This window comes from Lichenostomus cassidix, chromosome 1Ab (genome assembly GCF_008360975.1).
Source record: "Lichenostomus cassidix isolate B80296 chromosome 1Ab, HeHo_3.0, whole genome shotgun sequence".
NCBI classification, from domain to species: Eukaryota; Metazoa; Chordata; class Aves; order Passeriformes; family Meliphagidae; genus Lichenostomus; species Lichenostomus cassidix.
This window is the reverse complement of record NC_139481.1, coordinates 4,591,325-4,603,719: the sequence shown is the minus strand read 5'-3', so window position 1 is coordinate 4,603,719 and position 12,395 is coordinate 4,591,325. Positions and strand designations below refer to the sequence as shown.

Genomic DNA, 12,395 nt, shown 5'->3' with positions numbered 1-12,395 from the left:
AAGTGTGTGCTTGGTCCACACAAATTTTTCCTGTTTGCAAGTTTTCATCTAGGAGGCCTAGAGCAAATGTGCTGAGCTTCTTTTCATTCAGTGGTCACCTTGTTTGCACTCTGCTGTGGTGGTGGAGCTCAGGGCAGTTTTGGAGCCTGGGAACTGCCTTTCTACTCCAAACTCAGAGCAGAAGTGGCAGCATGGATTCTCTTCACCACCACACTGTGGCCAGAGCTGCCAGAACTCTCTGCAGCTGCTCAGTGGCTCCTGCTAATCTCTGCCCCTGGCTCAAGGTGGAGACAGCAGAGCCTAGTGCAAGATAGAGGATTAGGTGCCAGCAAAGAAAAATATTTGCTCAAGAACTTTGAGTTTTCTTGCCCTTCCAGTTCTATTTAAAGTAGCTAGTATGCTTTTAAAGATTGACCTGTTAAAAAGACAACACACACACTGACTTTGAGCACACACTGGAAGCAGTGTGCTGAATGTTGATCACAACTTGGCAGTTGGGTAGGTTTTCCCAAATGGTTCTGCATTACCTTAGCTTCAGCAAAAACCACCAGTGGCAAAGGTTTGTTGTGTGATCATCTCTTATGTCTGCTCTGCTGCTCTAGGGCAAAGTTAATCTGTAACTAAGTAGTTTCAGTTATGAGAAAATTCTGTGTGAAATCAGCATTCCTATGGCAGCTGCTTGGTTTTGGGTTTTTTTAAAGGATAGGTACTTGTTCTGTGAGGAGATGGAATGGAAGTGGTATCACCTGAGTGAAATACAGTGATTCCTTGTTTATAACATGGCAACAAGTGTTTTCCCACACTGTCCCCTGGAAAGTGACATTCTGCTTTTCCTTGTCTGTGTTAGCATCTTGTGTAAACCTGATGAGGCAAACCCTGGTTGCTTGAATCAACCAGGATATTTAGAAGCGTTTGACCTTAACCAGGAATTTATTTTATGTATTTATGGAGATAACTGGAAAAGATAAATACGGGTGGCTTCTTCTTAAAATGTCAGCATGTTCACAAAGTATTCATAGCATTTCTGAACAGCTCTGAGGCAGAACTATTCTGGTCTGCAAGGCAGCTTCATGGCACTGTTATTTCTGTCAGCCTGGTGTAAGGTGCAGGAAACAGTCTTCTCTGCTTGTTTCTGGGGCTGGTTTGAGAAAGGCACTGTGGCATTGTGCCTCTGTCACACAGCAAAGAGCACTTTCAATTTTAATTCTCATTAATCTACAGAAATTCCTCTGCCCACAGAAATGATGAGCTGTGAAATAGAAGTAAGATGAAATGCTTCAGCCAAAGAAATCAAGTCCCATTTCACTGAAGTAGCCCTCTTGTTATCCTCAGCATTTAGTGGGGTTGGGGGCACTGTGTCTGTGTTCCCAAATACAGGTCACACTTCAGTTCAAGACCAGCAGTGCCTGTGGGGGCCTGGTGAAAGCCCTTGGAAGTGCAGGAAAGCTGAATTGGTGCTTAGAGAAGCCCCTGGGTACAAGAGCAAAGAATGTTCTGGTAAAGGGGGCCTGTATTTCTGTCAGTGTACCAATTATGTGGGTTTAGTAGCAGGCTGTCTTCAGGACTAGCTATATCCCACTTTTTCATGTGTCAGGAGTAAAATGCCAGGATTGTGGGAAGAAAACTACGATTCTCAAGCTCACCTCCTATTTTTAACTCTGAAATTTCTGTGGTGAAAACCTTTTTGCCTAGTAGTTGAGTGTGTCTGAATGTACAAACTAAGACTTGGTGTCTGTTTATCTTGGCAGGGGTGAGCTTCTCAGCACAGCAGTGTGATTTAAATCTCATTTACACAAGAAATTTGCTTTGTTAGTTCATTGCCAGATACTGGGTAGTGTAAGTAAAGTCTTTGCACGACACACAAAGAAAGAACTTTCACTAGGCTTCTCCTGAGACATCCTCTTGTGGGAAATGTGTGTCAGTGTGTGTGAGATTTTTCTTCTGCTTGTTGCTTAGTCCCCCGTAAAAAATTACCATTACCATACCTGGCCATTTCACAAAAATCTCCAGGAGCTACTGTGATTAGAAATAGATTGCTGGTTTATTCTGTATCTTCTTAGACCTGAAGTTTGTGTCCTGCACTCTTTAAGAGGTGCTGAGTTTGTTGAAGAAACCTTCTCTTAACTGTGGCTGTTTTCTATTGCTTTCAAGGGGTAAGATGTTTATTGGTAGCTGCTCAGAAACCTGACAATCATCCTCCTGTGATGTTGCCTCCTGGCTCTGTTGCTATTTGTTCTTTTCTTGCTTTGAACAGAGCGGCTGTAGAAAATGGATGGTTATCTTGAGCCTGGTTGTCACAAGTCAGAAAAATGTCACCTGTAAATATTTAATGAACCTTTGTGCAACTGACCTGATCGAGAACTGAGTAACAATGTGGTTTTAGAAGTTGTGGCTTCTGTAACCCGGATCTTCAAGGAGGGAGAGAGCACTTTCCTTTGCCAGCCTTTGTATTGTTGTTTTGATATTGTTTTCTTTGATATTTTAAGTAAGTGGTGTTTGTTTGGGGCTCTGCCTTAGCAGCCTCCTCATTCTTATCTAATTTGGTTTTCTCTGTAGGTTTTCTATGTGTTTTCTGCATGGGCTTTCTGCTCCTTGCAGAAAGGGGACAGAATTCTCGGTAAACAAAAGCTGAGCTCCTCTGTCTATGCAGACAATAACTCCCCACCCTTTTATCTGCTTGTAGATTTTTGGTCAATTTTTGCATTGTCTCCCTGTGCTGAAGAGTGAGTTCAAACCTGGTTCAGGAGAGTGTGGTGAGGAAAGGGTCTTACTCAAAAGAAATCAGAAATGCTCTCAGATGACTTGGAACTTAAAAATATTATTAAAGCTGCTCTAAGAGGAAAGTAATGAAGCATGGAGAAACAGCCTTGATTTTCAGCAAGGTGGTGACTATTGAAATCCACAATTTAAATCCTCCGAGCAGTGTGGGAAAAACTTAGGAGAGCTGTGTCTGTGTCTTGTTCTTGCTGGTTTTGTGGGGCTTTCCCCAGTCCCTGATTTCTGCTGTGTTGTCAGTCTGTGTGCAGCAACATGTGACACATTAGACTGCTGTCCCATGCATTGTCTCAGCACACTGAATAATTAATATTATCTGGAAAGGTTTCATTTCCTTCACTTTTGTCTCTTCACTCTTGGTGCCCTGTATGTGCTGCCAGTTTCTTGCAGAAACTTGCTATTGCAGATTTTCTTTCCCAAGAAGAACTGGTGCTGCAGCACAAAGACATCAGTGTGGTCTGTATGCTGTTGGTTGCCACCATGCAAACCAAACTGGTGACATTTCCTTACGAAGTCTTGGGTAATTTTTGAGCTTTAACATTTCTAAAACAATGACATGTAGCCTTGAATGCTAATTTTAATAATCTGTCAGGAACTGGGCAGGATGTCCAGTTACCAATGTGTAGTTGCCTGTTACCAATATTGTGTTTTACATTTATATTATAGCCCCTGAAATGGATAGTCTTTGTGTATAAAAGTATTTCAGTGGCCAAAGAAGTCTTCCAGGATGCTTATGAATTCCCACAGCAGTAGCTGTGCCTCAGTACCCAGTACCAGTGATAGAGAGAGCTCCTGGGGAAGTGCAGAGAGGAGAGGAAGACAACTTTGCATGGTGCAGGAAGAGTGGAAACCACTGGGAAAAGCAGTGTACTGCTTACCCAGGGCGCCTAATTTTGTATGACTGCTTTGCCCAAGGGGGAATGCCAGAAGTATGAGCTGTGCAATTTCTTCCTTAAATAAATATTTCTGCTTGAGAAATGTGTTAGGGTGAGAAAGTTCAGCCCAGTGCTCTTGGTCAAATACCAGTCCTTGTGAGGCCCTTCTCACTGTGTTCAGCAAAGGAAGCTGCAGTCACCCAGTCAGCACTACCTTCTCCTAAGGTGGCTTTTGTTTTGTTGGTTTACAAAGCAAACATGGGTCTCCCTTTAGACTTCTCATATCGGCAAAACATCAATTTAGTGCCCCAGCCCCAAGAATTTATCTAGTCACGGCAGTGATTTTAGAAGACTCTAAGCCAGCAGGCTGATGGAAAACCTTTTGTTAAAGGGATTATCACAAGGCCACACAAGCTTTGGAAGGAAGAACACATCCAATGAAAACACGGAGGCTCCTGGATAAGGAACTGACCTTTCCAAGTTTCACAATCTGCATCTCTGGCTGGCACAATGGAATTGCTTTGATAACAGTGCCTGGCAGTGCCAAGACACAAGAAGTCTGAACCTCTGCTTGGGCTTGCCAAAGTGAAAGGCAGCAATTGAAACACTGGTAAATTTTGCTTTAGGTTTGGCTTTTTTTTCCGAATCAACCGCCAACAGTTTAATAAACTCTAAAGAACATCCTGATGCAATCACCGTTATTTCTCTTACTTTTGTTACTGTTGTGCCTGTTGAGTGCTGGGCAATCCTCCTGGCTTTGTTTTCCTCAGCGGGCTGCTCTGGGCTCTCCTGGGTCACTCTGCCTCGGTGAGTGGATGGCAGTGAGGTGAAGCCTGAGGAGAGAACACACCAGGAAATCCTGCTGTGATTCCTGCCCGAAGCAGCCTGGAAATGTCAATGAGTGTCGAGCTGACCCCACAGCGCCCGGCCCTGCCTGAGCTCCGGGAATTGCACAGAAACACTGAGGAGTGCCCAGCTTTTTGAATCCTAAGTCTATGGCAGCTTTTCATGTTCAAAGAACAATGGAATATCAGTGTTGCCCCGGCTTGGCAGGAACACAAGTCTTAAAATACCAGAATTTCCCGGTGCCTGGGATTATTTTTACTGCTGTTTGATGAGCGCTCTGGGACCGATCTGAGGCACGCACCAGCGCTCTCGGGGCGGCCGCAGAGAGCTGTGAACCGCTGCTTTTCACAAGGTATGTTCTGACAGGCACTAAGCAGGTAAGCCCGGCCGTGCTGTCCGTGCCTGCTCCCCACGGGGCCCGCCGGGAATGGCAGGGCTCCGGTGCAGGATCGCCGCGGGTCCCGCCGGGCTCGGCCCGGGCAGCAGCCCCGCTCTCCCTCCCTCCCTCCCTCAGGGCGGCCCGGGGCGGGGCGCCGCGCGCCGGCCGCAGTCTTGTCGCTGTCCCATTGGCTGGCGCGCCCGACGCTCCGCCGCGCTATTGGCCGCGCGCGCCACGCCCGCATTCCTCCGCCGGGGCCGCTCGGGGTCCGCGCGCCCATTGGCCCGCGCCGGGCGGCCGCCCGCAATGCTCGGCCCCGATTGGCGGGCGGCGCGGCGGGGGCGGGGCCGGGCGGGGGCGCGGCGCGCAGCTGGCGGGGGTGACCCGCCCGCCCGACGCCCGCGCGCTGCCGCCGGCCGAGGGGACGCGCCGGGGCGGGGGCGAGCGGCGGGGGCAGGTCCGGCAGCGGGGCGGCGGACGGACCGACGGACGGACCGACGGACACACGCACCGGCCGGCTGGCGGGGGTGCCTGCGGCCGCCATGGAGGTGTGCGAGAGCGGCGGGGAGCAGCCGCCGCTGCTGCACTGGGACCGCAAGCTGAGCGAGCTGTGCGAGCCCGCAGACCCCGACACGCTGCTGAGCCGCACGGTGAGGAGCGGCGGGGGCGGGCGGCGGCTGCTGGCGGCGCCGGGAGGCCGGGGGTGGGATGGCTCAGCCTCAGCTGGGGACCCTGCCGGTGCCCCTCGGGCTCCCTGCGGGCCGGGGTGTCCCAGCGGGCCAGCGGCGGGCTGTGGCCAGCAGGTGCTCCCCTCCGGGGCTGGTGTCCCCAGGGCCGGGGTGTCCTCGGGCAGGCCTCGGGGTTCCTCTGTGCCGGCGGGTGTCTGCTCCCTCCCCTCCGGGCCTGGCGGCAGCTCCCGCTAACAGTGTCCCGCTGTCCCCGCTCTGTCTGTCGCCGCTTCCCCGCCCGGCCGGGCTCTCTGTGCCCTCTGCGCTGCCGCTTCTCCCGAGATCCTGAGCAGTCCCCAGCCACTGCTTCTTCTGCGAGACCAGACTGTCCCGGCACCGTCCCGCTGCCCCAGCGCAGGAAGGAAGTGACACAAGTTTTGATGGTTTTTCTGTTTATTCTTTGGCTGGAATCCCCGTATTTTGGCTTGCACAAAAAAGGCATAGTTAGGACGGCCCCGAGGAAATGTGTCTCGTTATCCCTGCTCTGTTGTTTCGCTGTTACTCTGGAGGTTTCTCGCAAGCAGAGCGATGCACCTTGCTTAATCCACATAGGTGCAAATCCCGTTTGGAAGTGTGCCGGAGCACCTTGGGACAGCAGCAGGGAAACTCCTCCAGCCTGCTGGTGGTGCGAGGCTCAGGGCAGCCACGCCTGGTGTGGTTTTCGAGCACATGCTTGGATGGAGAGCCAAGAGGGACACTGTGGTGGTAGCTGGGATGTGGCAGTGCCCAGGGACAGCGGCTGGCAGGGCTGCCATGTGCTCTGCGCTTCTTCCTTTCACCAAAGAGGGTGATGAGCAAATACAGGGTGATGAGCAAATACCCACCTCTTCATGGGAGTAGGTGTGATGGCAGCAGTGTGCTGGCTCTCTGTGCAGGTCTTGGCGTTAGTCTTGCAAGGCAAACAAGGAAAATCTTATTTGGTGTGTGTGGTATGTGTGTATCAGCCTCGCTGATCCGGGATCGTGTCCGTCACAAGCTCCAAGGCTCGTTCCAGCAGGAAGCAAGCCTGCTGCACACGTGATGGGCTTTAAATATTGTTTGGCTTCTTTGTCTCTGAAAATCTTGGGCAATGTGTATCTTCTGGTAGATCCGGGAAAAAGCAATCGTGTTATGGTGGCTTGGGTTTTTTAAAGAGCCAGCAGGAGCACTTAACAGTGGAAAGCTCTTCCTTCAAACAGCTGTTTTCCTTTTTTTTTTCCTTTATCAACAGGAATGTTGTGAATTAAATGAGAGGCTCTTTGGAGAGTGTTCCCCTGCAGATTTTACAGTTGTGCCATCCTAGTTCTTCTTGCTTTGTTTGGATCTTTGTGATGAGAGTGGAGTTGCCACTCTTAACTTTGGTTTTTGTATTTAGTGTTCTCATATCTTCTTTAGTTAGTGTCCTGAAGGAGATCTTACACTTGGGCTAGAACCTGTGGCTGCAGTGGATATGTGTCTTTTCTGCCCTATTTCAAGAAGGCTGACACTCGACTTTAAATGTGTCTTGATAGAGAAAACATCCTGTTTGTCTGGCGGATGGAAATGGGATGCTTTTCCCTTTGCTATTTTCAAGTTTTATTGGGGATTTTCAGCTTCAAATGCTATGATCATGAGCATTTTGCAAGGGGCAGTGCATAGCTGGATCTGCAAAATCTTGGGTTGTGATGACCTTTGTTGGGAGTAACCCTGACATTGATTTGTGTTGCTGTCTTGTTTGATTAGGTCTTTTTAGGAGTTTAAGACTTCTTTGGAGACCCTCTTGAAGCCACGTAAAAAGTGTGAAATCAATTTCTCTTTTTGGTTGTACTTGGAATTCTTCTGGAAGAAGTTTCAGGAAAATAAAACCCAACTAAATGCTATAAAGTAGGTGCAGTGAGGTATTGCAATCTTTAGAGAAGAAAAGGTTTGTGAAATTAACATTATTTAGAGTGAAAAAAGCCCCACACTTCTGCCTGTGGAACTTTTTCTTTTGCAAACGTGCCCTGCCATGTGGAGGAAAATACTGTGCTTAATACCGTGGAACACAAGGTCTCTATTTACCTCTGGCCAAAACTTCATAGAATCATTTGAAAAACCCAAAACAAACAAGCAAGCACTCTGGATGGAACATCTGTTCTTCTCCTGGGTTATGCTTTCCATCTGGGAGGACTGGTTTGACCCAGTTACTCTGCTGTGTTTGCAAACTTACTGCAGGGTCTTTCTGGAAAGACTGGGGTGGTGAGCAGACCCTCCTGTGCTCCCTCTGTGCTCTCTGTCACCCTCACAGCTGAGGAACACGTCCTACAGCATCTTCTGGTGTTCACACCCTCCTGAGGTGTCCCTTAGCTGGGTGTGCAGGTCTGCATCCAGGGAAACCTGGGCTTAGGGAAGGTTTCTGGGACAGTCAGGCAGCCCTAGGAGTGTGAGCTGGACTGGCAGGAGGGAGATGATGATGATGATGATGATGCTGAGTGAGAGGAGAGCTCACAAGGCAGGAAGAAGGATCAGTGTCATTCCACAGTCAGGTCTGTGTGTACAGACTGGGGAGGGTGAGAATTCTGTGCCAACTGCCTTTTGTGTATTTTAAGTTAAAATTTAACCTTTTTACGGCCATGAAGGTTTTCCTGGCTCTGGTTGATTTGACGCTAGCAGACAAGTGTGAAAGTATGCATACACTTAAAAACTTGACCTCTATTTTAAACTGCTCCAGCCTGCCTTAATTACCAGGGCTGAAATCCAACCTCCTGGGGATTTACATTTCTCTTTAACAGCTGATGATTTCACCAGTGCCTGGAGCTGTGTGAGGAGCCATTCCCTCCCTCCACTGGTGCTGTCAGTGATATAATCAAATGTACCTGGAGAAAGTTGGGCCTGGAGGAGCTCAGCTCTGCTATTGGCAGGCAGCAATCCTCGAGGTGGCTCGTTAAAGTCCTCACAGTGCTCACCTGGATGCCTGATAGCTTTATAGCAGTTATTTTTCCAGAGTGGTTTAGTTTCCCAAGGAAAAAAAGGCTGAAAGGTTTGCCAGAGGCATGTTCATGATGTGTGTCACGTGTCTGCATTATATAATCTTCATATGTGCTGCAGCTTGTTGTGACTGTGTTGGGAGCGCTGGCACTGTTATTAGCAGTGTTATTATTGTTATTCTGTGCCTTTTCTTTTTCCTGGTGGTTGCACAGAGGGGATGCACAGCACCTGCCACTGCCTGAGGGGAACAGGAGCATGCCCAGCTGGCAAAACCTCCAGCTTCTTGCTGCTGCTGATTCTTTCCACAACACACAGGTGGGCTTGAAGTAGGAGAGCTCTGCTGGAATTGATCTGTGGTTGGACGTGGCCCAGCTGGGACCGTGTCTTCTGTGACAAGTGCCAGATCTGATGCAGATGGATGAGTGTGACAAACACGCTGTGAGATGCCAACTACCTGTCCCATTGCTGGATGGGGGCTGAAAGGCAGATGGTTCTTAGGAGCCTTTGACATTTAAAACCTCCTTATGTAATACTGAGGAGGCAGTTTCATTTTCCCCCCCCATTTTCATGGTTATTTGAACACATTGGCTGCTGCTTCCAGATGGTAGCAAAATGCAGCAGAATGTAAGCATGGATGTGATCTTGGCATGGCAGATGTGGATCTGCAGCTGCCCTGCAGGTGTGTGGGGACAGCAGCTGGCTTAGATATTCAGGACTAAATTCCTAGATGTCGTGTCCTGGGTGTCTGGATGAGTGGTTCACTGGATGGTAGTTTCAGATGCTAAGTAGCCCAAATTGTTTATTCTTTAAAGAGCCTGTTTGTTGGACTTGGAACTCATGAAAAAATTGGAATTACTGAAATGTCACATTGCTGCTGCTGTAGTCTGAGCTCTATGATCCTGTTTCCATGTTGCTGGTGATGCTGTGGGCAGCTCAGCCCTGGGATAGGAGTGTAATGTAGGTTGGCATGAGAGGATGAGGCTTCCCAGGCTCCATCTACCAAGCTTCTGTCTCCCTGTGAAAGCAAAACCAAAGGTGAAGGTTAATGCTCAGGGTTGAGATTGTCATCTAAGATGAGCTGGGAAACTCTGAGCTGGCCTTCTTTCCTGCCCATGACAAACCTCTGAACCTCGCAGCACTTCCCTGGTGACTCATTTCCTCTGCCACAAGAACCAAGGCTGCTGTTATTTTGTGTTTCTAATGACTTCTGCAGGAAAGCTGCCTCTGGATGAGCTGCCAGTGAGTGCCTCGAGTTTTTGGAGCACGGCAGTCGTTACTTGAAATGGACAACAGTGCTTTATTTTTACAGTCTGTGTGTATTTAATTGAAAGTTTTGGTTACTGCAGTGTTCATGGATGTGGAGCTGGCTGGATCATATTGTGTGGTGGCTGCATGTAGCTCTCTGGTGTCAATAGAGTTGGATCCAATTTTTGTTTCATTTTGGTAGGGGGAGAGCTACTTCATTTATTTGCACCTGGGGTTTGGTCTGTTGCCCACAAAGCCTCAAGCTGAAATTTCTCATTCTTTCTTCCCTATACACCTGCAGCTGACTTCATGTAAAATATTTGTACAGGCAGTAGTTGCAAAGATTTCTCCAAAATTTCAGTAAAGAGGGGAAATGAGAATGTGAGATTTTAAAAAAGTTGTATACAGATCTCATACAAAGCAGTAGTGTTAAGTTGTGAGAGTGACTTTCCATATTAATAAAGTCAACATGAAAACTGCTGAACAGCAGAATTAGTTACATACAGTGCCTTGCACTGAAAACCATTTCTCCTTGTTTTCTTCCCAAATTTAAATAAGAAAAGTATTCCAGTTTGCCAAGGGACATGTCACGTACTTGTAATTGGTCTAACTGATCTACAGTTCCTCTAAAGGCTGAGATAAACACAAGCAGGAGACTTTGAAACTTTACCCTGCTGTTTTCTGACAGTTAAAATTAGAAAAATGAGGGTATTGAGTTGCTGTCCGGTTTCATTTGGACTGGCTGTAACTGTATAGTGAAGTGCTTGATCAGCAGTGAAGACAGGAGCTGGAAAAAATGTTAGTCTGTCCTGGGACTGACTTTGAACCACGGTAGATAAGAATGAGCCAGCATTTAATGTAGAAACCCCCTATTTATTCCTTTTCCTAATGGACGTGACTGATGTGCAGTGTCCCCTGTAAATGTTTCCTTTGGAAAGCCAGTCCTTATGCGTGGAGCAGGTTGTGCACGATAGCAGGGTAAAGGAATTTCACTTATGGTGTTACCAGACAGGGCTTTCCTGTGTCTGGAGTTGTTCAGCTTATCTACAGGGCTGGTGGGAACTTGTGCTCTTTGCAGGTCTTTGTTTGTAATGTGAGGAGTCATTTCTAGTGGTCTTTCATCGCTGGGGATAAGTGAGTTTCCCCTGTCTTGGGATGGGGACCAGTTTTTATTGAAGCAGTCTCTCTCTGTGCTGTGCTGCTCCCTCCAAAGAGCTGGGAGCTCTGTGTCACCATGGGCTCATTTTCTCTTGGTCCCTCAGCTAACAAGGTCCCTCTGAGATACTTGGTTGTTGCTTTGAAGATGTGATCCTTTGAAAGTGGCCTCCTGTCAGTGATGGGGCAAGTTTTCTTGCTGCCTTTGCACTTGCAGAGAGGTGCTGCATTTTTGTGCTGTATCCAAATGTTGGTTATCAGGTTTGCTGTCCTTACTGCTGTCTGTACACCTTCCTCCCTGCACTCCCAAAAGCTGTTTTCCTATCACTTTGTAGTACTTGGCTTAAGCACCCATTATCTGTATCCTCTGTCTTGGGCTGCTTCTCTCACTTTTGGAGAAAGATAATTTTGTGGGTGAGATGTTAGCAATTATCAATAGGTGACATTGCTGTCAGACACAGAATGTCTGACCTGGCCTGGTGGCATTTGTCACAGGCTGTGTTGGCTGCTGACCCTGAGCAGACAAGGTCCCCCCTTTAACTCTGATTCCCTAGAGCAGCTTGCCTTTTTCCAAGAGAAACAGGTTCCTGGTGTGTCCCTGAGGGCTGCTCTCACAGTAGAGCTGTTCATCTGTGTTTTCAGGAGGGTACATTATCCTGTGCTGTTGCTCCCTATTCATCTCCCTCTGAATCACAGACATGCCTTTTGGCTGTGTTTTTTTCTTGTGGGTGACAAGACCTGACAGTGTAATTCTGCACCTGGATGTAACCACAGGCTGTTGTTGCAGCTGGCTGGGAGCTCATCCAGTTTTAAAATGATTTTTTTTGCCAGAAATTAGCTTTCAGGGGGATCAGTCCCCTGATGCAGCTTGCCTTGTAGCAGCCCAGGTACTGATGCTGACATGAAAGGGCAGGTAGGAATATTTGGCTGGGGAAGGGGTAGTGGAACTGTATTTTGAGCTAAAGGAATGTGCAGTGGGAACAGTCAGAGTAGGTTTATGAGTTGTGCTTAGATGTAAGCATGAAGTGTTCATGTGTGTATTTGTTTGATGTCAGTAGACTATTATTTGGATGTCACTGGAAAGAAAGAGGCTTGCCTGGAAGAGGTATTTGTTCAAGGATCAATAGGAAAAAGGGTGGCTTGAGAAGGATGAGGATATGTAGCAGAAAAATAGATAGATGTGATGTTCTAAGAAGAGCTGATGTTGGATTGGTCTGTGGTCCCACCACCCCTCCATGCTGTCAAGTGCTGGTGAAAAGTGGAGGCTGCCTTGGATCCTAAATTGTTTTTCTTGCATAGAAGTGAAAGGAATGGCATGCAAAGACTAAGCCTGGCTTAGGGCCACAATTTTGCTGGTAGATATGTTATCCTTTCACCTCACTGAAATGACTAATAGGCAGTAAAGAAGACGGGTGAAAAATGGTGGGATTTACCAAAGCATAGCTGAGGTGGACATTCAGTCTGAGA

The 12,395-nt window shown here is 48.0% G+C and overlaps 1 protein-coding gene across 2 annotated transcripts in view; it reads left to right on the top strand.

Moving 5' to 3' along the window:
• Positions 1-5,286: 5,286 nt before the first annotated feature.
• CREB3L2 (cAMP responsive element binding protein 3 like 2) overlaps positions 5,287-12,395 on the top strand; it is a 63,841-nt gene continuing 56,732 nt past the window's right edge. Inside the window, exon 1 of one of the 2 annotated variants that reach the window (XM_085049514.1) lies at positions 5,287-5,525. In XM_085049514.1, the coding sequence (XP_084905640.1) occupies positions 5,418-5,525 (108 nt within the window). In that variant the 5' untranslated portion in view covers positions 5,287-5,417. The remainder of the gene's footprint in view (positions 5,526-12,395) is intronic. The other variant, XM_085049515.1, reaches the window with a different exon arrangement.